The sequence below is a fragment of the Opisthorchis viverrini genome (assembly GCF_000715545.1).
Source record: "Opisthorchis viverrini unplaced genomic scaffold opera_v5_108, whole genome shotgun sequence".
NCBI lineage: Eukaryota > Metazoa > Platyhelminthes > Trematoda > Opisthorchiida > Opisthorchiidae > Opisthorchis > Opisthorchis viverrini.
In genome coordinates this window covers 352,387-380,114 of record NW_008751766.1, presented here as the reverse complement: position 1 = coordinate 380,114, position 27,728 = coordinate 352,387, and the positions used below count along the sequence as shown (strand labels likewise).

The 27,728-nt window shown below is 44.4% G+C and overlaps 1 protein-coding gene across 1 annotated transcript; it reads left to right on the top strand.

The window, feature by feature from the left end:
- Nucleotides 1-467: 467 nt before the first annotated feature.
- T265_05687 (hypothetical protein) lies at nt 468-26,205 on the top strand (the record flags this gene model as incomplete). The annotated part of the gene is made up of 9 exons (XM_009170756.1): nt 468-609; nt 643-824; nt 5,657-6,007; nt 7,937-8,185; nt 8,398-8,499; nt 11,881-12,078; nt 19,660-19,827; nt 24,739-25,269; nt 26,047-26,205. The coding sequence occupies 9 exons, from the start codon at nt 468-470 to the stop codon at nt 26,203-26,205; spliced, it is 2,082 nt and encodes a 693-aa protein (XP_009169020.1).
- Nucleotides 26,206-27,728: the final 1,523 nt, after the last annotated feature.

Sequence of the window (27,728 nt, the reverse complement as noted above, 5' to 3'; positions counted from 1 at the left end):
ACAAGGCTTGGCCAACAGGTTTTCATCATTGTCCAAGCAGACACATGGTGGGGACATGGTAGGAAGCTTTTAAAGCTCAGAGCGCACATTTTCATTGAGCAAAATTTCTATCATTTCGGGTATTTGCTGTGTGGAACACCCTCCATTCGATACACTATTATACACTTTTGTACGAGTTCTCGCAAGCTGGCTATACCCAATGAGAACTAAAAAAGCACTTATACAACATTTTCACCTCGTGCTTTTCAGGCGGAAAGCCTAGGCAACTTGGGCGAAGGACTGGACATTGTGTCAATCCCCCATGAATCGGTGACCTGGATGTCACGTGCCGGAAAGGTCATGGACCGCGGCTTTTCAATTTCAAGGTGAAAGTGACCGTTGGCCTCGTCGAGTCCAGGTCATCGTCCTGGCATCTGTTTGGGGGAATTTGGTATTTACACTTTCCGCCCTTAATTTTCTGCGTTGATATGCTGTCAACTTCATGGCGCAACACAGGCGACTTACCCAAGGATCCATCTCGAACATCTTTCGTGGGCAAAACTGATATATTCGTCACTGCGAAAACCAATCTACAGACAGTGACTGCTCGAGGTGATTCAGAGACTATTGGTAAGAAACGAGTTTCGATTCATATTTGCTAAGGTTCCCAAAAAGGCCGAGTGACTGCGTTGGTTGGATACAGCGATTTACCACATCAGATCCACAAGAAGGCCGTATCCCGTGGTTTCACATTTAATCTCATGGTCACTGGATCCCCAGGCCTTGGGAAATCAACATTTATCAATTCACTATTCTGCTCCGACATATATAATTCGGAGAACCCGGTGAGTGACATTACATCCGCGCTCTGTATCCTTTTTTACTTCCTACGTTCCCCTATGACTCATGATTGAAAGTTTGGTATCAGTGATGCGTTTTTTTATTTCGTATTTCACGTTAGTCGCATACTCTAGGGAGCTAAGATACTGCAGAAGTCTCTTGTCATTTTCCACCTCTGCGCAGAAAGCGCAACTACCCAACTAGCATCACCTGCGGCACTCGCCTTGTTCTATTAACTGACTGCATCAAGTTGGATGACTGGCACGAGGTCCAGTAGTGTGTTCATGAGCGACAGTCGATGTGAAGAATCTCAGCAAATGGGCAATATTAAAATCAGTTGGTTTTCGAACCCAAATTAATGCGCATCTGTAAGCTCAACTGCAAACGCATCTCCACCTAGGCTGATTGAAAGATCATCCGCTTACCGGAAGGGTATAACTACGGCAGAATGTATGCAGCCTGGGGATCCAGAATGATGGACTCACAACATGGAATAAGCAGAAAACGCGAGAAGCCTCGACTCAATAGTATTTCACTATGCTAGATTGTGGAATAAAGTCGGTCTTCTTGTTTACTAAATGAGCGAGCGCTCTTCGACGGCCGACCCCACTCTAAACTCAGACAGGTTTCTTATCACCGCAGCGGTAACCAACTTTGACGCAGCCTCACTAGACGTACTTGCAGATGGGTGAAGAAAGTCGGAAAGGTGGAGGAGAAATGTCTTGGAAATCTATTGTCTGTGAAGACACGGGATCGATGTAACTCCCTGATCTACAACAAGATGAATAATCTTAATATGGAATTGAACATTCCGATTGACAAGTCATTTGGTTACCCACTTTCTGTCCATAATCCTGTCCTGGAAAGTACATGGGCGCTTCTATTTACTCAAGCGACACCGAGTCTCTCGTGCCGACGATCTTTTGTTTGTTTTTTAAAGGGATGGTTGTGAATTTCTCAGTCAGTGGGTTTATCTAATTCGCATCGATATATTGGAACTACGTACTATCTTCTCTGGGTATGAAGACCATTCTTTGCTGACGCGTGACGTGCTCATTGACTGGGGTAATATTTCAACGAACGGGACAGGTTTTCACATGAAAGGTGCACTTTTTTGCTCCCTTTATCCGCGCTTGTTTCACTCATGGCTCATTTACTTAGTTTGTCTCAGATGACGATACAACGCCGTCTATACACCACTGCGCTTTTCCCGAACCCTCCGGAAGAACTTTCGAATCAATGTAACAATGCTTCTTTTTTCCAGATGTGCTGTTCCAGGCCTATTATTTAATGACGTTGCAAATTGTCCACTTCCGTCAGCAGTCTCTCCCTCCGTGAAAGTAAACCATTCTCGCCAAACTAACTGGAACTGTAGGAGCTCGACAGAAAGAGTGGAGAAAATCTACGTTCTCATTGACGGAGCAGTATTTATAGCCGTTCCCTTGCTTGACTTGCCATTCTTTTGGGCTCTTATGAGATCTTTGAGTGGTGTTCAGGTCGTGAGTTTTGTTGGCCGTCAGACGTGTTACGGTTGTCCTCACTGATAGGTCTTGATCTGTTCCATTGTATTGTATCTTATTCTCTAACGAAATCGAAGGGCACTTGTGGGAACTAGGTGATCATAACTTTGGAATTTGTCATATAACTACATCCCTCGTACATGTCAAACCTATTCTTTCGCCAGATAATAAAATATCCACACCTATATACGTAAATGTTGCATCCCTACTGTAGAAATGTGAGGGAACTCCTTTATTTGCTTACAGTTCATAACCCCCTCCTGAAACTCCTCATTGTGTGGCGTTGGTTAGATCACCCTGTAGGTTTCCACACTGATGTCACTGAATGACCTTTGATCTCTGGGAGATAGCAAAGTTGAAATGATTGTGTCAAATGCTAGTGACAGATGACTGCCCTCGAGATCGACATCTTAATAGTCATACGTCTGTACATGTCTTTGGTATAGTTCCGTGGTAATTCCGTGGACCGTAGCTTATCAAGGTGTCTGTGATAATCGCTTGAACGCATCAGGTTTACCGTTTTGATCCGTAGTTTATTAATTTACAGCTTTTATTAGCAGCTCGATCGGTTTCAAATCCGACCCCGCCGTGTGCGTTTGCCTTGACCTACTTTGTTGGTCTATCAGCCTATCAGCGTTTTTTTCGGTTAGACTGCAACGTAATGCAGTGCACATGTGTTTGTATGCGCTGAGTTTATGGTGACATGGAACAAAACGCGTGACAGAATGACTATATGAACTTACGGCCGTGTGGATTTGCTACAGGGGGAAAGTGAACTATGTGGTTGTACAGACCGATTCTCACGCTTGAAGAAAATTTCGTGTGCGCGAAGCAATTTAGCATCAGAACAAAATTTTACGATATGAAGCCGGTCCTGATGGTGAGGCGGTTTTTAAATGTATGATTACTGTAGTCTCCTCGCAAGAGGTACTTATCCCATGAGATGGAATTTCGCGCTTTTTGAGAGAGCACTGTCCAACTCTTGACCAAACCTGTTCATGGGCAAAAGCCCTGCCAGCAGCGACCAGAACATGAGATTCATGTTCTAACCTTTCGTGTGTTTCAACGTCAGTTAGGTAGCTAAACAAAAAATTATGTGGAAAATATTTACCCATGGGTGGTTTCAAGTCCTATTACACGATTTTCATCTATATGACACATAGCTACGACTCCCGTGATGATCGTCAATGACCTTAAGGTAGCCCAGCCGTTAAGGTGCAAACCTGCTGACCGGAAGGCCCGCGGTTTTAACCCAAATGCGGCAGAGGGGTGTGGAGGGCAGAACCGTAGAAAAGTCAGACGGATCTTGGGTCGCTGTCATCCGCCCACTCCGTTGGGTTGGGCATTTATTAGAGTTCGCTTGTCTAATACTGGCACATCCAGGTGTGACAGTTTTGGTTTCACTGTACTGAATAGGTTAGCACTTTTGTTACGTGTCTGTCCCCTTTTCCCCCCATTGTCGGCAAGCAGCTGGGATAGCTAGACTCAACGCGCTGCCACCTAGATGGGTCACAACAGCTCCAGCTGGTTCACATCCCGGACGACCACCGACATGGAGGCTTCAGTCCAGTGTGACAGAACGTTCAGTGCGTCGTAAACCTTTGTGGGAGCTTTCGTGTTAAGGTATAAACAGGCGCAGCCAACAAGTAACGACTGTTGAAACGTTCGCTGGGTGTCACTGGGTACTCGGACATTCGCGAGTACCCAGTTGGGTAGAAATCCTTAGGCTAAACTACCGGAGGTAATAAATTCTTGGACCAGTTAACTGTGACAGTCTCCGGTTTACAAGAAGTGCACAACCAGAATCGGGAAGAAACTGAGTGAGCGGTCAATTCGACAACCGTGTTCGGATCATGGATCCGTGGTCTGGACAGAAATTACGTCAATGGAGAGCGAATACGACACGAGAAAAAGTGCCTCTCTCTCTTGGTTGTCAGGATGAGAACGCTCAAAATGGTCGAACGAACTGGCCGTCAGGAATAATCGAAGTTCTTGCAGACGAAAGTGCAGTGAGTGTTGTAGCTAACGGCGTTGCTACGCGAATTTGTCGGTTTGTAAGTATGGGCCCATGAACATATTACTATCGATTGATTGGGTAGGGGATCTGACAGCCGGTCGCCTTGCCTGAGCAGTTTACATCTGAGATATTTCGGAAGCAGACTAGTCCGCTAAAGAAGAGACTGAACTTCGTCTTGGTGTGACGCCTCCATGACCTGGTCGTTTTCAGTCGCTCATTGTGCATTTGTAAACTCTCTGTGAATAATGTGTTCAGCAAACGCTTTGATCTACATCAACTCACTTTAGCTGTGAACATTCAGACGATACAACTGCTTTGTGCTGTTCGACAATTTCCTGAGTAGTTCTTTTTGGTAAGCAGCTTTTGTTGGATGAGTAGTTAACCTCCTTAAGGTTACTGTATTTTCCAGGACACCTTGAATATGAAAACTATTGAAGTTATTGTCGACCCTCTGTTTTCGCGGCCATGACTATGTCTATGCTCCACGAATGGTACACCTATATGTGTTTATCTGTTTTAAAGGGGACCATTTCTTAAAAAACCACTTCCGGGTGGTCCCTGGGATATCCTCTCATTCGTTAAACCCTGTTTTCCTCGCCCAATTCAGAGTGACGGAAACTCAAGTGTAGACGGAATCTGACATGAAAAAATGAAACGAAGGATGTTGCAAAAAGTTTTGGTGCCGTTGGTGCTGTTTTTTTAGGGTGGGGTCCACGTGACCGCCCGTACTTGTCTGGAGATACTGAACGGCTGGGTAGCCATTGTTAGCGTCGACCATGCTGTCAGTTTCTATCTAGGTTGCAGGAAGTGCAGGCACTTTAGTTATTTGTTGCACACTAACTCCAAGTCCCTTTCTTCCTCATCTCTTCCGATCACGAAGCCTTTTTGAAATAAGTTGACATGGTTGCCTTTCAGCGAAGCACTAATGTTCTCATCTGACGTTACTGTCAAAGATTTTTTTGATGATTATGGTTAAACGCTTCTCAGATAAGACCGCTTCTAATCCTTCTCTGCTGGCAGTATCTAGTTTGGAACAGCTGTATTACTGCTTTTATGTAGCAGTCCTGTTTGTCTTATCAAGCGCATCGACTAATCCCGAAGAGGTGAGCCATGCCACCGTTGCTTGTTCATTTTAGTCAACGAACAAATGTGTAATTAAAGATCAGCAACACCGAATGTGCTTTGCTTACGTAAGTAAGCGAGTTCTTGGTTTATCTAACCGGATGCTCTCTTGTTTTTTTTCCCTGATTGCCTTTCGTTGGTTCATTAATTGTTACACATTGTTATCCTCTTTATACAGGGTCCGTCAGTGAGACCAACTTCTGGAGTAACTCGTGTCGACTGCAGGTCTTTTGTAATCTCAGAATCCAATGTGAAGCTGCATCTACGGATCCTAGACACACCTGGCTTCGGTCAGCTGGTGGACAACTCGCATTGCTGGGAACCGATAGTCGCGTGTCTTGAATCTCAGTTTGATGAATATTTGAAAGCGGAACTGAGTGTTTCTCGGACCACACTGGGATCTGGGGTCAGTTACATCCCATCTTTACCCGAAGACAACCGAACACACGCTTGCATTTACTTTATCAACCCGAATGGACACGGGCTGCATCAGTTGGATATTGAGACGATGAAGCGGCTTCATGATAAGGTATGTGAACTTCTGATCGTTTTGGTTTTTCCATGAAGGGTTGAGTTTTTATATCCGGCGTTTGTCCAAAAAGCAAATATAATCCATGAGAAAAAGACAAAAGGAACGCACGGCTTTTTCCTTGTTGTTAAAAAAGATCAGTGTGTGTCTTACGGATCCATGTATCATTTGTAGTGTGTCTTACGGATCCATAGTATCATTTGGTAATCCAGCGTTTAGTTTTGGTCGAAAGCGTCTAATGTTGATAGTACAGAAGCATAGACAGGGAGTTCACTCTAGTTTTGCACCATCTGATAAGCAATCAGTCAGCGCACCACAGTTTGTAGAATAGAGATAAAGTCGAAAATCTTTGGGATTAGCATGCAACGATAGCGAATCGTTTAGGTAATTGTTTTGGACATTGAGTCCTCTTTTTTTCTTTTCAAGTCGCCCCTGGGAACTTCAAATTTCCCGACGTCAATTTTCATGTACAAATCACCCTCATAAACCCTTTCGTTTCTAGCGAACAGGTTACGATAAATGAATTTGGCTCAATGATTAATTCAAGCCCGAATAAAGCTGCTTGGCTACGATAGAGAATGAAGTAAATGGCCTATTCGAATATAAACTAGATTTTCGATTTGTATGAGACACCATTATGATGCCTTGAATGTTTTTCACCATAACTCCTCTACAGCAAAATGCAATCAGCAGTTCCTGTCAATTGATGATGAGTACCGTCGGAAAATAAACTCGGGATTGCAGCACTGTGTTGGGCGGATTCACATAAAATCACGTAACAATACATCAACGAAGCGCTTGTCGATACGATGATACGGTGAATTGGTACCGTGCTTTTTCGCGCCTACTTTTTCCGCCTAAATGCATAGTTTGTTGTCTCATTTATTGGTTCATGAAGTGGAACTATCCTGGATTTCCTTGTTCAGTTGTCCACTCGTTGCCTGTCAACAAAAGTATGTATGTCATTTCGTGTTATTCAGGTGCTTCTGAACCTAGTTTTATTGTGGCCTCAGATTTGTTGAAGGTTAGGTGTGATGTTCGGAGAAAGACTAATTTGTCTCTTCTCTGATTGTGTTGTGTATATCTGAAGGAAGCGTTGAATATGTTCCTGTGGTTCTCCGATCGTCTACTATTGAATTTTCCTTCCCTCCGTTTTTAGCTCCCGGTAGCCGTTTTAGCGTTTTAGTCGTTTTGTTGGTGCATTTTTACGCACTAGCACACCTATTTGCGGGAATGCACCACCCCGGTGTCCGATGGAATTTCGGGTCGACAGTTGTACGCTACTTAGACCAAGTCGCCTCTCACTGTTTGTCAGCTTTGTATACTGGCCGTTTGTTTAAAGCATGTGCGACCGTTTCCGTGACTTGGTGACTCATCGTTTGCACCTTTAGTCAGTTGGGTTCTCCCACGCCTGTGCATGCTGTCACACACAACAAATTGGATGAAGATATCATCCTGCGAAAACCCTGCTGAAGTGAATCGTCTGTTGTACTCTGTTCCGGTAAAAGCGGTGTCTTTCTCTACTTTGGGAAACCTGTCTGTGCTACGATTATGTTAGCTTGTTATTCTTAAATGTTTTCCGAAAATCTTAGTCTAATGGAGGGAAACACTTATCTGCAAACGAAGTTTTACACCCGTGTAGCAAGTTGATGTGTCCTTTCGAACACTTGAACAGGTGCTCAATCAGGAGGGCGTTAAATCTCAACTTCTATGAGAGGAAGAAATGTAATGTCTGTTGAGCGCATTCTTGGGTTGTAGTTAGGTACGAGCTTGTCTGGGCTGGTCTAAGGTATGGGTTGCTAAATAGTTTCGAACATTTGCCTGTCATGGTGCGCTCCATCGATTAGTATTCTGGTTTGATCGTCTTCCAATCGTCATCTCAAAAACCACTCTGGGAATACTTGTTTCACCGCTCCTCCTCTGTCCTAGGTGAATTTGATCGCTGTTATCGGTAAAGCAGATTCCATGACTGCGGATGAACGCCACCACTTCAAGCAAACTGTCAGAACCCAGTTAGAGGAAAACAAAATAAATGTATACAACTTTCCACAATCCGTGGTCAGTCTGGGGGGAGAGGCGACTGATAAGGTTCTGCAGGAGATTTTAGAATGGCGTGAACGACAGCCGTTTGCAGTGGCTTGCAGCGGTCAGCTAATTAAAGAAGCAGATGGCCGCAGAGTAAGTCATCTTTTTGTTTATAACTTGGATTGAGGCTGAATAAGTCTCAGGTATAACTTGCTTGAGAGCAAATTCGTGCATGAAAACTAGCCATTCATTCTGGATAGTTTTTCCCCCTGGACGTTCTCTATGTCTTATTAAGGTAGCATTGTCCCAGTTCACCCTCACAGCTCTGTTTTGATTGGTCCTTTCCCAACTCCTAATTTGCTCAGGTTCGTGGCCGAGTGTACCCGTGGGGTGTGATGGAAACAGACAACCAGGCCCATAATGATTTCGTCGCTCTGCAGAACCTATTATTGAACGTTCATTTGCAGGTAGGTTTTTATCCTTCCAAAACATTTGACCAATTCACATCCTATTCAGATGTAGTAGTTCCTAGTTATCGCGAGTCTTTTGGAAGTACGCTCTTTTCATCAAATCCGAAGGCAGTTGCTATTTTGTAGTTGTCTCCTTGTAAGTAGTGTGGAAGAAGCGATCGCAGTTCACCAGTACGCTGCCGCCTATTTCGCCGTGTTTGAGGCTTATTGTGAAGGTAAATTTTCCAGATTCCAACACCTTTGTCATACTTGAGCACCGGATGGTCATATATGTTGAAAAAGTTATGTATTTGAAATTTCTTTGGTTTTATTTCGTTCTCCAACCTGATATGCAATGTAAAGGCTGCTTCAGCTTTCTGTACCTGAAGAGTTTTGATCTTTATGTTTCTGAGGTAACTAGGCTTACTGGTGTCTTAACGGTCAAATCGAGCTAAGTAAGCGCAGTCAATGTACATAGACTTCAGGTTGTGCTCAGCAGGATCATGTATTCAGTGAGTTGAGGTCGAATTAGCTAAGTGTTTAAAGCGCGATCTTGCTGACCGGACGGTCTGTGTTTCGAATCCGACTTTGGTATTGCGACTGCTTCTGTGTAGGCTTGGAAAATCTGGCAGTATCTCATTCCTGGTTCTTACTTCGAGGGCGGTGTGGCACATACACCGGAGAACTGTTATATCTGAACGACTGTTGTTTTACTTGTGTGAGCTGCGGGATCTAACCTCTGCTTCCAACGGTCATTGTGCATGTTGAGACGAGTCGTTTTCGATTTCCTTCTCTCCGTCACCCGTCCTGTGCACTCCCATTTGGTTGGAAGTTAGTGATACATTCAGGTGTCACTGGAGGCGTGATCCGTACCATAACTACCCCTCCTTAAGAAAACAACTCCCCCTCAAATGGTAGATTTACTCCCAAGGGAGAAACTCCACCATACAGTGGTCCTATACCAATTTTTATTAGTTCCAAAGAGTAGCTTCATACTCACAGTTGGTACACAATTCTACCACACTAATCAGTAATAATACACACTGCCACTCTTGTCATTGGACCTAATTTGACCCAGCCGACAGGGTTTCTGCTCCGTGGAACATTTCACAATTGAACGGCAACTTAAAGGTACTAAAGGTTAGTGTGAAGCAACGCACACAGTGCCCAGTTTTTGGTTATTCCAACTATTTTCGCTGTTTTGTAGGAACCGTCGTCATCCTCAGGTGTAGCCGCGTAAGGTTTTGCACTGTAGTTTTGTTCCAGCGATGATCTGGGAAGATAGAGATGGATAGCTAGTGAGTAAAATGACGGGGACTAACCTTCGTTATGCATGAGTTTTGAATAGTTTGAGCGTTCGCTTTCACGAATAGGAAAACTCCATTCCATTCTAGTTTAAACTGTTGAAAAACAACCGTCCACAATTGGAATTCAATTGCCCGAGTGCAAAGAGTGAACGACACCATCATATTCAATCAAGAAAACGTTTCGGAGTCCCCCAAAGGTATTTCCTGGAGAGAGTGTACAATACCATGTTGGAGCTGAAACATCGCACCATCAGGGATGCTGTTGTTGTTGTGCGGGAATGGAAGTTGTATAAGAAGTCCAGTAGTCAGGCTTTATTGAATTACTTGGGTATTTAACAAACTGATATCGTATACTCTCCAACAGTTTTCCGATTGCTAGCTAAGGTTTCCATAGTCACCTTGGTATGGTCCAGTTTATCAATATTGGACGGTATACATTGACGATGGTCAGCCCTTTCCACTTGTATTTCCCATCATCTGATTTTTTTCAGTTTCTCATGGTGATTTGGATACACAGTAAGGTCTTCCGATCAGTATTCCTTTGGTAGTTAAAAACGCTCTCCGAAAGCGTAGGACTGCCCCGCTGTTGTGTTTTTTTAACCCACTTGGACTGGAGTACTGTAAGGCTGTTTAGGAGAATAGATAACCCAATATAGGCACGTGACATTTGTGCATTCAATCATTTGCAGTGTATTCTCGACAAGTCATTTTGCAAAATTCCTTAAGTTGGGTCCTCTGTACCTTTGACAGTTTAGCGAAAACAAGTTCACTGCCATTTTGGATACTCAATAACAGACCACTGTCCTCCGATGTCCTCTCATCGGTACCTAAAATTAGAGAGTTTCACTTAGAGAATAGCAGGACAGGCATCAAAACGGATATATTTACGGGTCTTCGCAAGGCTATATTGCTGTTTTTCCGCCGGTCTGTAGGTTGCAACTCAGGTGATGTGTGAGCGCCAAGTGGTGAGGTGTTCTTCGACAGGCCCACTACGCGGTCGTATCTCATATATCCCATTTGCTGTCACAGCCGAAGCTCTTGTCTTTATACCACACCCGTATCCCATGGGTCTCTGCCTAGTATAACTTTGTTTCCATTTAGTCGGCTCTTCTGTAAATGAAGGATATGTGAAGTTACAAATGGTGCCTGACCACGAACCTGAAATGGTGATCCACTACCAGACTACCCATTTATGTCACTTTCCGCTTTCTGGTTCGGCCGACGCTCTTACGGAGAACGNTGGCATGGCATAGTTTTCCCAGCCGTATTGTCAATTTGCGACAGAATTGTGCCTTGGATGGTGGAAACCAGTGGCAGACCAGATATATGTTATGTTACTTCATCTACTAACAGTAAATTCGGGCGCTTCGAGATGATTTTATTATTTTTGAATCGCGATCATTATCCTAAGGCAAGCACAGCACCAGGCAGCGATCTACTGTATATTTTCCGGATTTTTGATCGAATTCGATTGTTCGGAAGCCACTACTGACTGACCGGATACTCCACTGAAGGGAAACCTAGATCCAGTCAAGTCGTACATACGTATGTCTGGCTCCTTAGGGGCGTCATGACGTGTTTGGTGGAATGGTCATGTGGATTTACTATTGGGGTGATTCTCCTGCCACCCGTTATGAGTGACACCTTGGTAACGGAATCTATCCATAGCGTATCTTGGACATCATACTTCAAGACCATAATTTTACTGTACGTCTTTTAACGCAATCAGTTCCCATTTTTGGTCCCACTGATGCGGATGCTTCTATCACCCACTTTGATGCAGCCTTTGGGGGAGTGAACTGACCTCAATTACTTCAAGAGACGAATCTATATAGTAGTTGGGGAATACGCGCTGATTTCCCGTTAAACTCTTTCTCAATTAAGCCTTCTGGCGCCATTTGACGAAATCCGCCGCTAGTACTAATATATTTTCTATGAAATCCGGTTATGGGTCAGTGGTCTAGAATCAGCTCCCTATCGGCTGTGACTCTGCTGAATTCCACTCTTTCGTTTTTCACCATAAGAACAATAGTTTCATGAATGAGGCTTTCTAAGTGTCCCTTCTGCTAACGATCCTTATTCTCTTTCATAGGATCTGATTGACGTCACTACCACTGAACATTATGCCAAATTCTTTGCCGCCAAGATGACAACCATTGCCGAGGCTAGCCAGTTCCCCACCGAGCCCGATGCGCGCGAGCCACTAAGTCAGTTAGAGGCGGAGCGTAATGAACAGAAGAGACGTCTATCCCGAATGGAGGCTGATATGGAGGCGGTGTTTGAGCAAAAAGTAAGTTATGGCTTGCCCGTCTCTGTTGCGAAGTATATAGAGTAAATGACGCTCATTCTGACCCTCCGAAAAGAGCACCCTTCGGCAAGTGAACACCGCGTTTACGCACCCTACCGTAGCATTTCTGTGAACCGAACCCTCAGTCACTGAGCTTCGATGCGTTAGTTGTCATACTGAAGAGCTTATTTTCGGGGTCCGCATGAACGAGTTCACGTTAATTTCAGAATTAGCCCGACCGACCAAATTTTCCGAAGAAAAACAAGTCGAGCCCAACTTATCCCTGGATTACTACAACCATAGGGTGAATTTCCAGCGATCGTCATCATCGTCACCCCCAGAGACAGCAGCATCAGTGCTTATGTTGATGCTTCACTGTCCTATAACCACAAAGTGTGTAGTCTTAAATCAGAAAAGAAAATTATGATTGAGGAAGGGTTCTGGTGCTAAACTACGACAAACGTTATGGGGTACCTACACTTCCAAAGTTTGTGAGACAGTATGAAAGAAACTGACATCGCGAATTTCGCTGACATTGTTTAGACGCCATTTCTTGCGATGCCCTAGCTAAGTGCACGGGACCTCACGGAGAGCCCATCCTTAAAGGCTCACTGCACCGATGACGTCCGAATTCCCCAACATTTCTCACACTCTTCTTCGAAGTCCTACTTTATCCAACCCTCAGTTTGCGCTATTCTGAAAAAGGCACGGGACACAAGACGTATCTCTGTGAACGATTACCTTATGTGCCTAACACATGTTCGAGCTACTGCAATATCATTGCCATTGATAGCAACACCAGATGAGAACACCGACGCTTCACCGTCGTACATCCATGTCAGTTTATTTCAGTAAAGCCCTGTAATAAAAAGAAGTAAGAAGTGGGAAGCCTAGGATCAGGGTGCAACAAACACCTGGGGTGCCAACACGTCCAATACTCAATCATACAACCTGGATAGAAGCTGACATCATGAACGCCACTGACACCAATTAGCCGCCATATCGCCAGTGCCTCTAGCTAAACACAGAAAGGGTCACGTGAACCCCATCCTGGAAATCTACCACAGTTGGATGTTCTCCGCAACTGAGATACCTGCTACATATCTGAACACTCGTTTTCCAATTACGTCGGTACAGGCTTGTTGGCGCGATCAGACACCAGATACACTTCTGAGATATCTACTGTCAAAGACCTGAAGACGTTTAAAATCATTTGCAAACAGAGGCTGTTTTGTAACCATACAGCACAGCACTGTAGCCTACTACACGCGACCCTTGAAATCCGGAGATCTACCCTTTTATACTACACAAGTGGCATGAACGTGATTTAGACGCTTAAGATTCATACACTTCCGTCAGACCCAGTAAAACTGCCGAGGTACGTACAATTTTTCCGCAACATCTAGTGCCTCTCCTTCAACTACATGTTCAAGAGACTGCACATCTTAGAGTAGGACTTTGCACTCTGCAGGTGCTAGAGGCATGCAGAAAGATGGCATGATAATGGTCGATCCACTCAGCAGGGCTTGTATTTTGTCTTCAGTGTCGTCAAGTTACTCCACATCGATAAGGCTCTTACCAACAACTATTTTGATGTAGTATTTTGGGGGCCCTGTAGCGTTCGTCGCATCATTTCGTCGATGATATAGTTGAACAAAAGGTAGAGAATGTCCTTGCCGGACACCACTTTTTTAGAGACGCTTTTAAAGATTACTATACACTCCCACCTCCCCGGAAGTATGTGGATTTAAGGACCAAGTGAGGTTCATGTACTTGTGAAGCATCCGCTTGTGATAAACCATGGTTTGAAACACTGACTTGTCGATAGAGGTGAACACACTTTTGAATTCAAGGAACACCATGATTGTACTGGTGCACATGGTGCCATTCCAACACTTGACACTGTTTTCCAGTGTCAGGTACGAAACCAAAACAATTCATTGTCAACGGAAAAGTGTGGGATTTGGAAGGATGCTTATCAGACCAAATCACAGCACAAGTTGGTTTTGGGGGACGATGTTTCTCACTAGTTGTGTCAGACACTGGACTTACTAAAAATGCAGGAGAGCCGCCGAATACAGGGCGGTTGCGCCGGCTGGGTGTTGTCGACCAGGAACTTCCTCAGCAAGTCTCTGAACTGAGGTGGAATGCTTTGGGTTTTTGTGCGGGCCCAGCGCCCTCCATCATTCAGTCCCGTCTCATGTTGATCACTTGTGGCCCGCAACGTAGCAGAAAGTGTATGAGAGTCATTACACAAATTAGTATTCTAATAGCTTTATTCAGAGTGGAACTCAATTGACCGGTCCGTTCGAACTGTTTTGATCTTTGAATTCTATCAAAAATTACTTGTGCGTCATCCATATCTGGCTTAGCTCACTTATCTGATTGTACCACGGTTGCATGTATTAGCGTCCTAGTTGGATGTTTTCGGTGCCACAGTGCGTTTCGAAAACGTTGTACATAAAGCTTACCGCTATTATACTCGGATGTCGTTACCATTTATTACAGATGCAATGTTGCATCTACCAGGTTGATTACGCTTGACTTTCAAGACAGTATATATATGTATATATATAATGTTTTTCCGCCAGAAGGTGTAATGTAGTAAGGTACGTTTGAAACTACCTCTACTGAATTCGGCCATTCCAGCCAACCGCACCACTGCCAGCTGCACTTTTACGCTATTCTATCCGTAAGTTTAGTTGCCTGTTTTTAACGTTCAGGGTGACAAGATATCATGGTGTAAGGAAGGGTCAACGTGATTTGACAATAGATTGCACATTCAGCAATATCGAGATGGATCTTAGGACAATGGATGCGCAGATTTGCACAAACGATTGCCCTGGAGTTATTTATCTGTGGAAAACATTTCCCATTCATAGAGAGCACTCGAAGCCTATGGTTTCAGATCAGCAGCTTACCTAATTGGATGTCAGTTTCCAGATAGCTCAGCTTAGTTCATACCATTACTATAGCAAGCACATTCGGCAATGCAGTTGACATTGTTCCACTCTATACTTTTTGGATTTGTCCCGCTACGATACTATCTTGAATGCAAGTGTGGTGATGTGGCGCAATGGCAAAGCGCACAGCAACCTGCGTTTTTGCGATCTATTAAAGAATGTGACACATCCGTGTATGTTTGGTATTATAAGGTCACAGCGGGCCTCCAATGAAGGAACCAAGCACATTAGGCTACCAGGTATTTTTTCTAATCCCCGTTTGATTGTGCGACGTGTATACTGACGACCAATGTACGTTTTTCAGGGAATGCTGTCAGGTGCACACCAATGCCTAAAGATTAGCACCATAGGAACACGATGGACTAAGTGTGAAATTTTGTTTAAAGTTTTGACTAACAACAAACGAATCGGAGAACTTGTCAGGGTTCGTCAGTACTAGCTACAGAGGATACTACTCCTGTTGCGACTGGACACCGTAATTCAGCCTAAAATGCCTGTGTACAACAGTTTTCCTCCATAACGAATGCACCAGCAGGACCAGTCGAAAACAGTCGGTTGGTTTGGGAGGATGTTACAGACCATAACCTTTTTGCGATGTAAAATTAGTCTTAATTTGACTTGCACGTTTGTCGAGTAGTTTCCATGGAGGTTAATGTTTTTGGGTTTATTTTATCGAATGAAATGTGTTGGGAAATTCAACCATTTTGAAGTAGTGAATTATGTATTGTGTAAAACTGTCTCGTAAACATCGTTGAGGACGTAAAAATTACCAGGCCTTTGAAGCTTGGATTTTAAAATCACAGCCTTGGAGGGACAATCACTCATGTTTCGTCCATATCGGAACTCATCAGTTAGATGTAAAATGATTAGTCAACTCGCCCACTAGTGGGCGATTTCGTTGCTTACCGCATACTCACATGGTCACATCTGTGCCCGCGACCTATTTGAACCGAATTGATATCTTGGCTCACTCTGTCCGATGTTACATTTAGGTTCCTGACGGGTAGAATCTACTCTGAGCTGTTCTTACCAGACTGAGGAAGATGACAAAACCTGTCAAAAGTTGTTGCTATAGTGGGGTCTTACCTGACGTCTTTGATTTATATAGCTCAACCACATACATATACACGTCGGAGCCAGGTACAACGGATGGCCTAGAATTCTTTAACGTCGTGATTGGATGAACTAACCGATATCCAGGTGCAGCTCTCTGATTGCTGTCAAGTTTGTTTCTTTCTTTCAGATTATTCAGTATGGCAAGGCTGGAGGATCCAACACAATTCTAATGTTTATTGATTAGTTGCCTTTTTACTTGAACTAGCCCAGTGAAAGATGAAATTGCTTATCGTATAGGAATAAACAGATCAACTTTTGTGGATCTCCGCTAATTTCACCTCATTATCACAAAATCATTCAAAAAATTACAAACTGTATTAACCCTTGGGATTATTCTAGCATCAGACGGTTGGAAACAGTGTGAAATAGAGTATGAAACTATTATGCACTCACGGATGGTTAACGTTCTCAACATGTACACGACAGAGTTGTTATTTTGACAGTCGAAGGATTTTGCTTGTGTGTAGAATGGAGCCCAAGTGGATTATGAAATCACTCTCAATTGACTCATCACCAGGTTTCTACCTGTGTCCTCTCATGGGCGTATACAGAGCAATGGAGACTGGAACATTATTGAGTTCCCACGGGGAAACCTTAGGGACAAACGGCCATTTGGACCGTAAGTTGCTCGGAACGACCTTTCGAAACCTGAACGAGAACAGCTACTGACCCTGACCGCACTGGATTGTCCAATATGCAAGTCCGTGGGACCAGTAGGGTCGTGCTATCTTGGGTGATCGGGTGGACTTCGTCGACCACGTCTTCCCACTTCGTCAGGTGTCAGAGCAACGCCATATGTACGGACGACCCACAATCTTGGTGTTTTTTTGCCTTCAAGGGTGCATTAGATTATTGACCGTTCTCAACTACATTTGCTCAACAGAGGTTGCCCCAGAATTTTGTGGACATCATCTGGTCTTATACTCACATACTTTTTAGCGTGAGAGTGTATGGTGATCTCTCTAAAAGGTTCCCTACAAAAAGTTGTGGCCGGCAAGGATATCTATTCTCTCGTCTCTTGTTCAACTTTGCCATGAGTGAAGCAATGAGGCGAACGTGTTGAACTCGATGCTGCTGAGAGACCTGTCCATCTGAAGTGCGCAGACGACATCGTCCTCTGCTCTGAAGACGAAATGGAAGCACAAGCTCTGTTGAACAAACTGACTATCTTTCCGCATGTACCTTTCACCTACAGAGTGTATTGTTTTATTGGTTTTTGGCTTGTTCGCGGAGCTTGGCAGTTGGATACAACTTCGTTTGTGACAGTTCAGATGATTGCTGCAGTAGTTCAGGATCTGGTACGTGTGCATTTCTTTCCTGTATGCTTCACTCTGCAGTTGGTTGTCTGTTGTCCTCCTGACGAGCACATCTAGGGGCACCGATTTATAGTGCTCAGTTCCCATTATGAAGTGAACACATTGTTCAGCGTTTGGTTCGCTCGCAGCAGTTCATTCTTCTTCACAATGGTAAATGTGTCGTCCGCATATCGCACACATAGTGTATTGTATATTTACGAGGAGTGGCTTCTGTGTATGGATAATGTGAGGCATCTTCGATCTTTTGACAACCGTTGTCTCAGAAGCGCTGCTGGTGTCGGATGGTGTCAGTGAATCCGTAGCAAAGTAATCGAAAGCGGTTCTTCGGTTATGCATCAGGTACTTCGGTTGCGGACAACACTCAGCACCCTCAACTGCTGTGGCTTGGCCATGTACTACGTATGCGGAAACATCTTCTACCGAGACAAGTGCTGTTCTCCGCGACATTACTTTTCGCTATGCTGTTCAGTTGCGTGTTATTACACCTGCATATCTTGAACGCGGGATCGCGTGTCCTCATATTTGTCTTACTGGTGGCCTGTGTTGTGAATTGTTTGCAGCGGTCACGTTCCATCTGGGTAAACATGCGAGAAACTATGCGTTCATCTCCAGTTTCACTGGTAAGGGTGCCGCGTATGGTGTGCATTGTGCAACACTGCCTACCTTAATGTTTGGTACGTTACTCTGAAGCTGGGTGTGAGCACCTTTATATATATATATATATATATATACTCGATTATCGCCTCCAACTGGCAAAGTGGAATTTTCTCATGCTTTTAGTGTCCCTCTGAGGATATTGTACGTTCTGAACATCGCAGCTCAGCCCTGTATAAAGTCCACTGCCGATACCTAATGGATTGATGCAACCCAAAGCAACTGGGTTAGATGTGTGCACCCTCTTCACTCAATATTTGTTGTCAGGTAGAACTCATCACGTGCCTTGTGTTTCTCTAACAACTGGACAATGCTCGGCTGATTTACCGCTGAGGTCCACCGATATACGCTTCTGGTAACACATTAATTCTCTGTGCTGCTCACTCCCTCGCCAACTTTTATTCTGGAGCTGGACGTTTTGAGTGGTCAAACGTCGATTTTGTCATATTGTGGCGAGATAGCCTCGAGTTAGGCGTGGGTAAGCTCTGAGTGGTACGCTAGTCGGCCGACCGGAATCGCGCACCTCAGCTTGACACCTCTCGTCCCTGCACGAAAACTGGAACCATCGTATAACTGCATACTGTCATGAGCTGCCATGATTTCTGAAGTACGCCGCTGAGTGGTCCAACATGTCAAGGATCATCACAAGTCCGTCATTATGTGAATGATATAATTAAATAAAAGTTAACTGGAAGCAGCCTGTCGACCTTTCTCCAGAGATTTCTAGAATCCTGCTCACTTGAAGTACAAAGTGATGATCGATTTGTGCTAGCTTGTGTAGTCGATTCACAGTGAGCTACAAACGGTGGGCTACCAGAAAACAAATAATTACATGCACTTTGCAAGTGCGTGTGTGAAATATTGCACGGTGCATAAGATGGTTCACATGGGCGAACACGAAACTGCACCATATTTGTAAGATGATTCTTCCGAAAACGACGTGTGGCGGAGAACATTAGTCAGTAACCTGCTTCTACTAACCCAAAAGAGTGCAAAAAGCGATCCACGTATGCAAGTCAACCCTGTGTATTGCAAGGATTCCATTTAGGCGTTTAGTTCAGTGAGAGTCAAGCTCCAGTTGACTCTGTCTCTACGAGGCTAGCGTATTTTGAAAACCTCAGCTCAACCTCAAAATGATTTCCATGTTCACATATACCTTCTCAATAGACCACAGTCCAACAGTGTTAGGTACTATCCCGTTACTGTTCTGATCACAACATCCACAGAAAATTTATCTCGATTTCAACACCTACCCTTTTTGTTCTATAAGATCAAATAGCAAAAATGTGCCGTATTTAACGAAAAGACATTGCGTTGTGGCAGTTCCTGCAACATCTACTCCTCTAGGTTGTTGGCGTTCCGCCAGTGCCGTCACTAGCCACTGTAGAGAGATTTTACCATATAACGTTGACTGACAGAGTTAACCAGGCTACTGGTCAACAACCTTGAAAGGTAGTATTCAAGAAGTATTTCAAAATGAGAAAGCGGAAATTGTTCCCAATGGTAGATATCCAACCTTTCTTTTCATTGTCCAGGTTGCGGAACGGACGAGGAAACTGGAAGAGAGCCGCCGTGAGCTGGAACAACGAACAAAACAGTTGAGTCAACAACTTGCCACTGAAGCGTCAGAATACGAAAAACAGAAACGTCACTTTGAAGAAGAGCGTTCAATATGGGAGGCGGAGAATCAAGATATTCTCGAGGTGAGTGTACATCTGAGACTCCGTTCCCTGCTTGTACTCCTGTTCCCATAATTTTACCGAATTTGTCATCCGGTGGGCTATTCAGTTCAGTGCACTTTCTGATTTTCATAGGCATCCGTTTACTGTTGATTTCCCATAATTCTTGAAAATGTTACCAGATGTTTTTAGTGAAACTTCGCGCTCCGTAATCTGGTATATGATTGTTAGCTAACCAGCCAACCTGTCTCGTTATTCTGGCGCTTCCTATCACTGTTCACGATTAATGGCTGCTTGCCTCTTCTTACAACGCATCCTTGTACGTGTCTTATGAAGGGCTTAGCAGGCGGTAGCGCAAGTGGGTCGACTTTGTTTTGTTATTTCTCTACGAAGGTTCAGTGTAACTTCTCTTTCCTTGAGGTGGTGAAGCGTAATTTAATGCTCGATCCTGTGGTTGGCGGAATGTTCGACTGTCGTGACACCACTTTGCTGGGTGTATAAGGCAAGTGGCCAAAAGCAAATTCTTCACCTTGGCGCCTTCGATGCGCGCACCCAAACGAAGACGGAGATGTAATCTCAGACGGCCGATTGGATGCATGTGTGAACTCTGGTTTGGTTCCTCCGGCTGCGTTCATTAGCTGGTGCCTGCTGTACTTGTGTTCGTTTGGGGCAAGTGGTTCACCATTATAACACTGATAGGACTCTACGTGTGTTGCATGTGGGTTCGGCGCATTACCCAGTGGGATTGATTAGCTCCTGGGTTATCCGAACAGTGGCGCGAGTTGGCTCAGTGGTTAGGGCGTGAATTTATTTGCCGTAAGGTTCGTGGTTCGAGCTAATCTCCTCATCTTGACTGCTCCTGTCTTGGCTTGGGCAGCCTGACAGTATTTCAGCCCTCATGCTTCAGTCGTGTGAAATGGCATCTAGGTACCGAAAACCACATTACTGATCGATCATCGGTGTGTATATTTTAGGGGCACTATTCAATTGCCTAGCTGACTAGTAAAAGCTATGCTGGAAATGCGATCAGGTCGATATTTCTCGATGCTCCTCCAACATGCAGTACCCATTACAGGAAGGAATGGACAAAGTGACCCCGAACATGTTGCCTGTTGCATCTGTATCTCAGACCTTGCTGCTCTGATTCAGTTTCATCATATCAACAACCTCTTTGGCTCTGGTTCAGCCTAGTACTAGCCAGTGACCTTCTTTGGGATGGGTCTCCAGTAGGACAACCTGAATCAAATCTTAATACAAGACCCCCGTTAAACCACATGCCACTCACCACAGTCAATCGCTGGCAGAATTTTCTTCCCAACGTAACACCGTCGGGTTATCTAGAGCGCACGGTTTAAACTCCAGGTGTCCAGAGTCCATCCACGCAGAAGCGAACTTCTGAGTAAGCACATTGTACTCTGAAGGTGTGCCCCAAAAGTCTGCAGCTTTTTTTCGTGTCGGTCCATGCACACTCTTTTCCTTATTGGTTGGTTGTACATTTGGTATACCTTTTTGGTGATTTTAAGAAGTGCATTAAAGGAGATAAAAATCGTGGAGCTTCACAATGTTTCTCTTTCGAAATATTGTTATTCCAATGTTATTTCGGGGAATACCAACGTAGCATTTTGCTGCATCTCGTATATCGTTAGTGAACATAACCGAAGCATTCTATAGGCTGATACGCTGATTGGCAATTCCAGACGTATTTAGACCTTCTCGGTGCCAAGGTTCGGGACTATTTTCGATGAATGTTGACCGTATGGCCAACTGACTGATGCATTTTCACTTTTCTATACATAATAATGCCCTCCAGGATTGGGTCCCTGAAAAACTAGAACTAAAAATTCTTAAACTAGATAGTGGTATTCCAAGAACATAACAGCTGAAAAACAAATGCTCCCAAAGCTTGAAATAATCTATCTGACTTATTGATCTGCCAGTGATTCCTAATGCAATCAATGGTTGCTACTTGGTTGTAGCCTTATTCTTACCGTCCAATTGAACCGCGTCGATTTTCCAGGCTAATAAATATATGTTCACTTTTTCCACAAGCGCTTGTTGTCCACTGATCACACCTGTCGGATACGACGGACGTTCAAAGATCGTTTTGTTGCGCTCGAAAGCTTCGTAGTGACTGCATGTATTCGACCGCTTGTAGTCTTTTAGAAGAGTGGATGGGGTCACAGCGTTTTCTTATCCTCATCTAAAAGTAGTAACTTAACAGGACCAAAAGCGAAGAGAGATGATTAGTGGAATGGTCAACAAATCCACACTATGTTCAGATGTGATGACGTGCAATGCAATAGATGTTCCACTTGTTTTGGAAATTGAATTTGAATTCCCTTCTACCGCTAGTTTAATTTCCGTGACGGATACAAATTTCAGTGCAATCATCTGTGACGATGCGTTCAGTAAATTTCACCATGATGTCGCATAAAAAGGCAAAAGTGAGATGTTTTTTCAGGCTTAATGGAGTTTTGCTTTCGTGACAGATCACTGTACTGTAAAACAGATCCGGATTATTTTGATTCATCAGGTGGACGTAGGGTTTTCAGTATCGTCGGCTCCCTTTCTAACAATTCCGTGCTGTTGGTCATAAGACTTCACGTCTATCAACCGGTTTGCACAGCCGGGAACTTGAATTTTGTTTGAGCCCCATACTGCCTTACTCAAACGATTCGTTTGACTTTGTGATAGTCGGCTTTTTGAATTGCTGGCTTCCTCTGGGGGATACTCGGTTTCATAGTGGCTCTTATCACTTCTGTTATTGTGTTAGGGTCTGCTGTGCATTTGTTTGCCTGACGTCACAGACAGGTAGGTTGCTGTGGCCTTGTGCGCATCATATCGACCGGTTTTATGCAAATACATTTCGGCACTGAACTTCGTCACACCCGCAACCTGTAGAGTACCAGATATCCGGTTTGGCTGCACTGCATTTTTTGATCAACTTGCTCGATAACAGAATTGTTTTTTTCGCTTTATTTTACCGACTTTGTACGGGTGTCTATTTTCACTGGACAGTACGTTGCGGTTGCTGAATCACACTTAACTGTTTACAGTTCAGGTTTTGGGCTCCAAATTTTTGTTTATGTGACCAGATTAGACTAGAGTTGTCTTTCGTGTCTCCTTCGAAATGGCGGGAACCTCGAGGCGGACAATGGCAGAATGGTCTCAAGGAGATTACGAATAGTTTGGGTGTTGTTGATGCAGTACATTTTCCATGATTGGGTTCCCGTGACCTCTGCGCTTGGCGGGAGACATTTTAGGAAATTGCTGGTGGTCGGTGTCAATGGCGTTCTTGCTGTCAGTTTCTTTCCAGAATATCTGACTGAGCGGTTGAAGGTACAGGCACCGCAGAGTGCTTCTGATAAACCATCACCAATCCCCTCCCTCACCCCCCACATTTCTTTTCATTCTGAGGCTTGAAATAAACTTAACTAAACGTTGTACTTGTACGGCGGTGAAGTGTCAACAATTCTGTTGCTGTTTCAGATGGTCATGATCACGATGGCGATGAGGACGGCAATTTATTATATGGTGCGCGACTTGGAGAACCATTCTCTTTAATCTTTTTGGGAATTATTATACGCAGCACGGTGCGATTCTGTAGGATGATGACCAGACGTATCCTGTTTTCACGTAGAGTATAGCTTATTCGATTAAGCGAAAGTAGCCTGCTGGAATCATGCTAAGTATTGATGGAACCACTCTAGTCGGTTGACAACTACATTCACGCGGTCAGTACACACAGCAACCTTTATCATTTATAATTAAAGTGCATCTATCAGCAGACTTCTAACATCAACACGAGTGAATGAAAGTTTTTTTTTTAAAAAAAAACCCCGGGAGCAGCAAAATATACTCATGACTCTAGCCGACCAAGTCTTAGGTAAATCGAATAATGGTCTAATTATGGAAGGTCTTCGATGTGATGGAAAGAATCGTTTTCACTTGCTGCTCAAAATTAGTTGACTAGGACATTAGAGCTTCTGGGAGCTGGAGTTGAGCGCAGTGCGTACACCAGTCACCGTGGACTGCGCGGTAGATTAGGTAAAGAAAAATTAAGCATGCTCCGTGGATGATTATGGACGTATTCCGCCGTACGAAAAGATTGCTGTCAGATCCGTGATTGGGGTTCTGCAACCGTTGCGTGTGAATGTTAGTGTAAAGAAATTATGAGCAAATCTGGACTGAACTTGAGACTTGTCTGACTCGGGTTTTTTACGCCTCAGGTAGTGTAGCAATGCACAGCCCATTCCGCCAGATTGTGGTTGTTGCTTCGTAACGTCATGCTCACGGATCGCCTCTCGTAAGCGTCTGGAATTCATTTTCGAAATGGCTTCATGTGAATGGCAGTGACTTTTGTTCAATTCGAGAATAACAGATAGTTGAAAGTTGAACTATAATAACTTAAGCTGAAACACGCTGGATTCTATTCCAGTTAAATTATTTGAGGTACTTGACTTCCTGGGAATACGTGTGTAGTGATGATTCATCCACAATGGTTCTAGTGGCTTTTCGCACCCTTCAACCGCAGCATTCGCGATAACTTTATTTCACTGGGTCAATGATCAAAACTGAATATATGTCCCCTTTGTTAGTGGTTCCATTCATAATCACAACATGTTCCATCATCCCGATTTCTGAGCAACTGATAAATGCGGGGGCGTGTATGGTCCAGTTGTATTTCATAACCCTCATGGCCCGTCGCATGGCATTCCGGTAAGGACGTATTTGTGTGTATATATTCAGTAGATACCTGAACAGTTGTTTGCAATATATCATGGAGAGTTGAGAGCGTGCGGTGAAATGTAGAAATAACGGGTAACCTTAACAGCATCGGAGTTAGATGTGACCGATAGTAGGNCGTTCACCCCTACACGTTTCTGTCATCTCATTGGTCTCATTTTCTTCTACTTTTGGTATGGACACATCCAGACAGGGCTAACCACCCAGCCGGAACCTCGAATATTTTCTTCATCTATTGATTACCACTCTGGCTCCAGCCCTGGTCTAAGACCCTCTTTCGGACAGTTAGGTACTAAGGTGCCCGTTACGCGGAAGTCCAATACGTGGTTTAGTCGAAACCGTTCAAGCTCACGTCCATTTGCCGCCAACCGCCTTCGTACTATGCACGAAGTTTGGTCTTCCAGTTGCTTCAAGCGTCGATCGAAATCTGCTGATCTTTTTACGCACCGTCTACATCAGGGAGGATGTTCTCAACCCGAAGATGAGTGTTGCAGTTCAGCTTTTCCGAGCCGATGGCGAATTGAACACTTGCCTGTCATGACAGTAAATCAGACATCCTATTATAGTCGGATTCCGCCTAACACATTTCAACCCAGTAGGCCATCAATTGCTTCTGGACAGTCCATCAGGCGCGGTCCCGCTCCACTGGCCAAGCCGGAACCATCAAATATCAACTTGTGCTATTCTGCAATCATTACAAGACCAGTCAGCCATCTGATGGTGGTTATCTCTGATGTTTTGGTTACATTCGGCGTTTTGTGTCGGGTTATTACGTTTCGTTTTTTTGTCCGTCGCACACCTCCAAAGTGTGGCAGGCTGTTGACTGTTGCATTTGTTCTCTTAATTTTCAGAACGTACGCACATCGGTTGATTCGAAAGAGAAGAGCCGTACAAAGCGGAAAAACCTCTTTTGATCAAATGCACTTATACAGCTGTTCCTCTCCCTATCACCGTTGCCAACACCCGCTGATGGTATCACTATAAATTCCGTTGCACATACACTCGTGCCACTTACGATGTTGACTACTGCCTGCTTCTTCGTTTCGACGGGTAGATGAGTTGCGCGGTTGCTGTTCGTCGTTTTGTTGTCCACTGCGCATGCGGACAATCAAGTCATGTATTCTTCCACGTTACACCGCTTCGTCTCTACGCCTTTGATTTTTCCGGTCGCTCTGGTATCGTCTTTCACGAAAACGCTCCCTGTCACCGCTTCCAGACTCTAATTTGTTCGGTGCTCCGCCATGTTTTTCCGAAAAATGGTATATATCTCAATCCTGCTGGGTTTCTATTCTTTTTTTCGCTGTTTGCGTACGTATTATGACTCTTATTCTTCTTGTTATGTTTTCCGAAAGCTGTACAATCTATATTACAGTTGCTAGTTCGGTAGTTGTGGTTCGTTTTTTCCAAGCAAGATAGCATGATTCAGTACAACTCAAGGAGCGATGAACTTTCACTGTAGGGTGACATTTCATCGCTCAGATGGCTCAGTGATTAGAGCGCGAATTTGTTGACCGGAAGGTCCGTGGTTCGAACCCGACTTCTGCATTTCAACTTCCGTTTAGGCTTGGGCGACCTGACAATATCCCAGCCCTCGTGGTTTCTTCGGGTGGCATGACAGCTAGGCGCCGAAGCGGTGATATAGCTGAACGATTATAATAATAATTATTATTACTGTTAGGCGTTATTCGGAACAGTATGTTATTGAGAGTCCTATCGTGGTAATCGATAACCACACGTGCCCGTTTTTACGGGTCGTACAAGTTGACTGATAGTGCTCACACTCACTCGACAAGCATGAGAAGAGCGATGAAGCGAAGTCGTCTCCTATACACTTCCCCGAAACCTACCTGCTTGCTTTCGTTTGTTCATAATCTGTTTATTCAACTGTGCCATCGGCTTCACCCTGTACCCAGGTGTTTTAAATCGTCGATGTGTTTATGTTGTGTAGTTTTTTCCAGTCTGATAGGTCATTACGCCGTGTGAGCTGCGACAGTTTGGTCCATCACTGTTTACGCACTGAATGTTAATCGGGTCTAGTTGGAAGCCGCAGGGTAAACACCGTGTAGTTACTTTTGTTCAGTCTTAGCATTTCAGTCTGTGTGACAACTCTGCTTCGCAATCTCAACTGTTTCGACAACCTAAAACGTACGTTAGGTCTTTAATCATATTTCCGTGGGAATGAACTCCGTCACATCTTTGTACACTGCTGTAACGTGTGGATAACCGGAGAAACAGTTATGCATAGCTTGGTGGGCTGGGTACGGTTTTTTTGCCGTCAAGGGTCTCAATATATCCGCATGAATTCACTGGTGAGGTGAGCATTGTACTGTGCTGAAGATGTTTCTTCATATCACGTCTGTTGTCTATGCGACCCTTGGGGCCGAGGGCACATTTCACGGTTACGTTAGTCACATGATTTTGGACTCGTGAAAGCATGCCCTGAGGAGTTTCTGTCCCTACATTCAGGTTATACTGGAGTTCGTCGTGTGCTTCGTTCCAGGAAAGTTTGAGGGAATCGGTGGATTTATTGGTAGATAAAGGTTTGCTTTCGACACGAGAACTTTGTCAAGCCAGTTTATTAGGTCACAGGGCTGGTCGAATGGTAATCTGGACGGAGAATCACTGGACCAGAGCTCTTCCTAATGGTAGTCGTAATCAGTGTTGGATGTCGGCTAAGAGTTCTTAGTGTGGGCTGGGGAGACTTACTTGACTTAGGACCGGATCTGGGGGTATTCATCTTCCGGTTCAGAAAGACCCCTGTTGAGTGTCGCTCACAGTTTTGGTCTGTACGCGTGCGCTAATGCTTCGGCAACTGGTGCGGTTAGGTGGAATTATATTACCTTTGGTCGGGTTGGACTTTCTACCCTAGCTATCAACTACTCCCGTTGAGGACTCCTCATGCTTGAATCCTATACTGTCGTGCCAGTTCGCTTTGTCCAAAACCGCTCTCTGTACACTCGCCGTTTCTACACACTGTATTCATGGATGTTTGCCCTTTTCCATCGGCTAGGACATCGGTCTCTGTGGTATGAATAACAGTTTTCATCTTAGAAATTCCACATGTCCCATCCCTTTCTGTATTCTGCGCCCAGTTTGACACGTGCCCGTTCGGTTGTTCTCCTCTCGTGCTCACGAATTCTCATATGTAGTTCCCTGAGTGTTTGTCATATACAGACCTT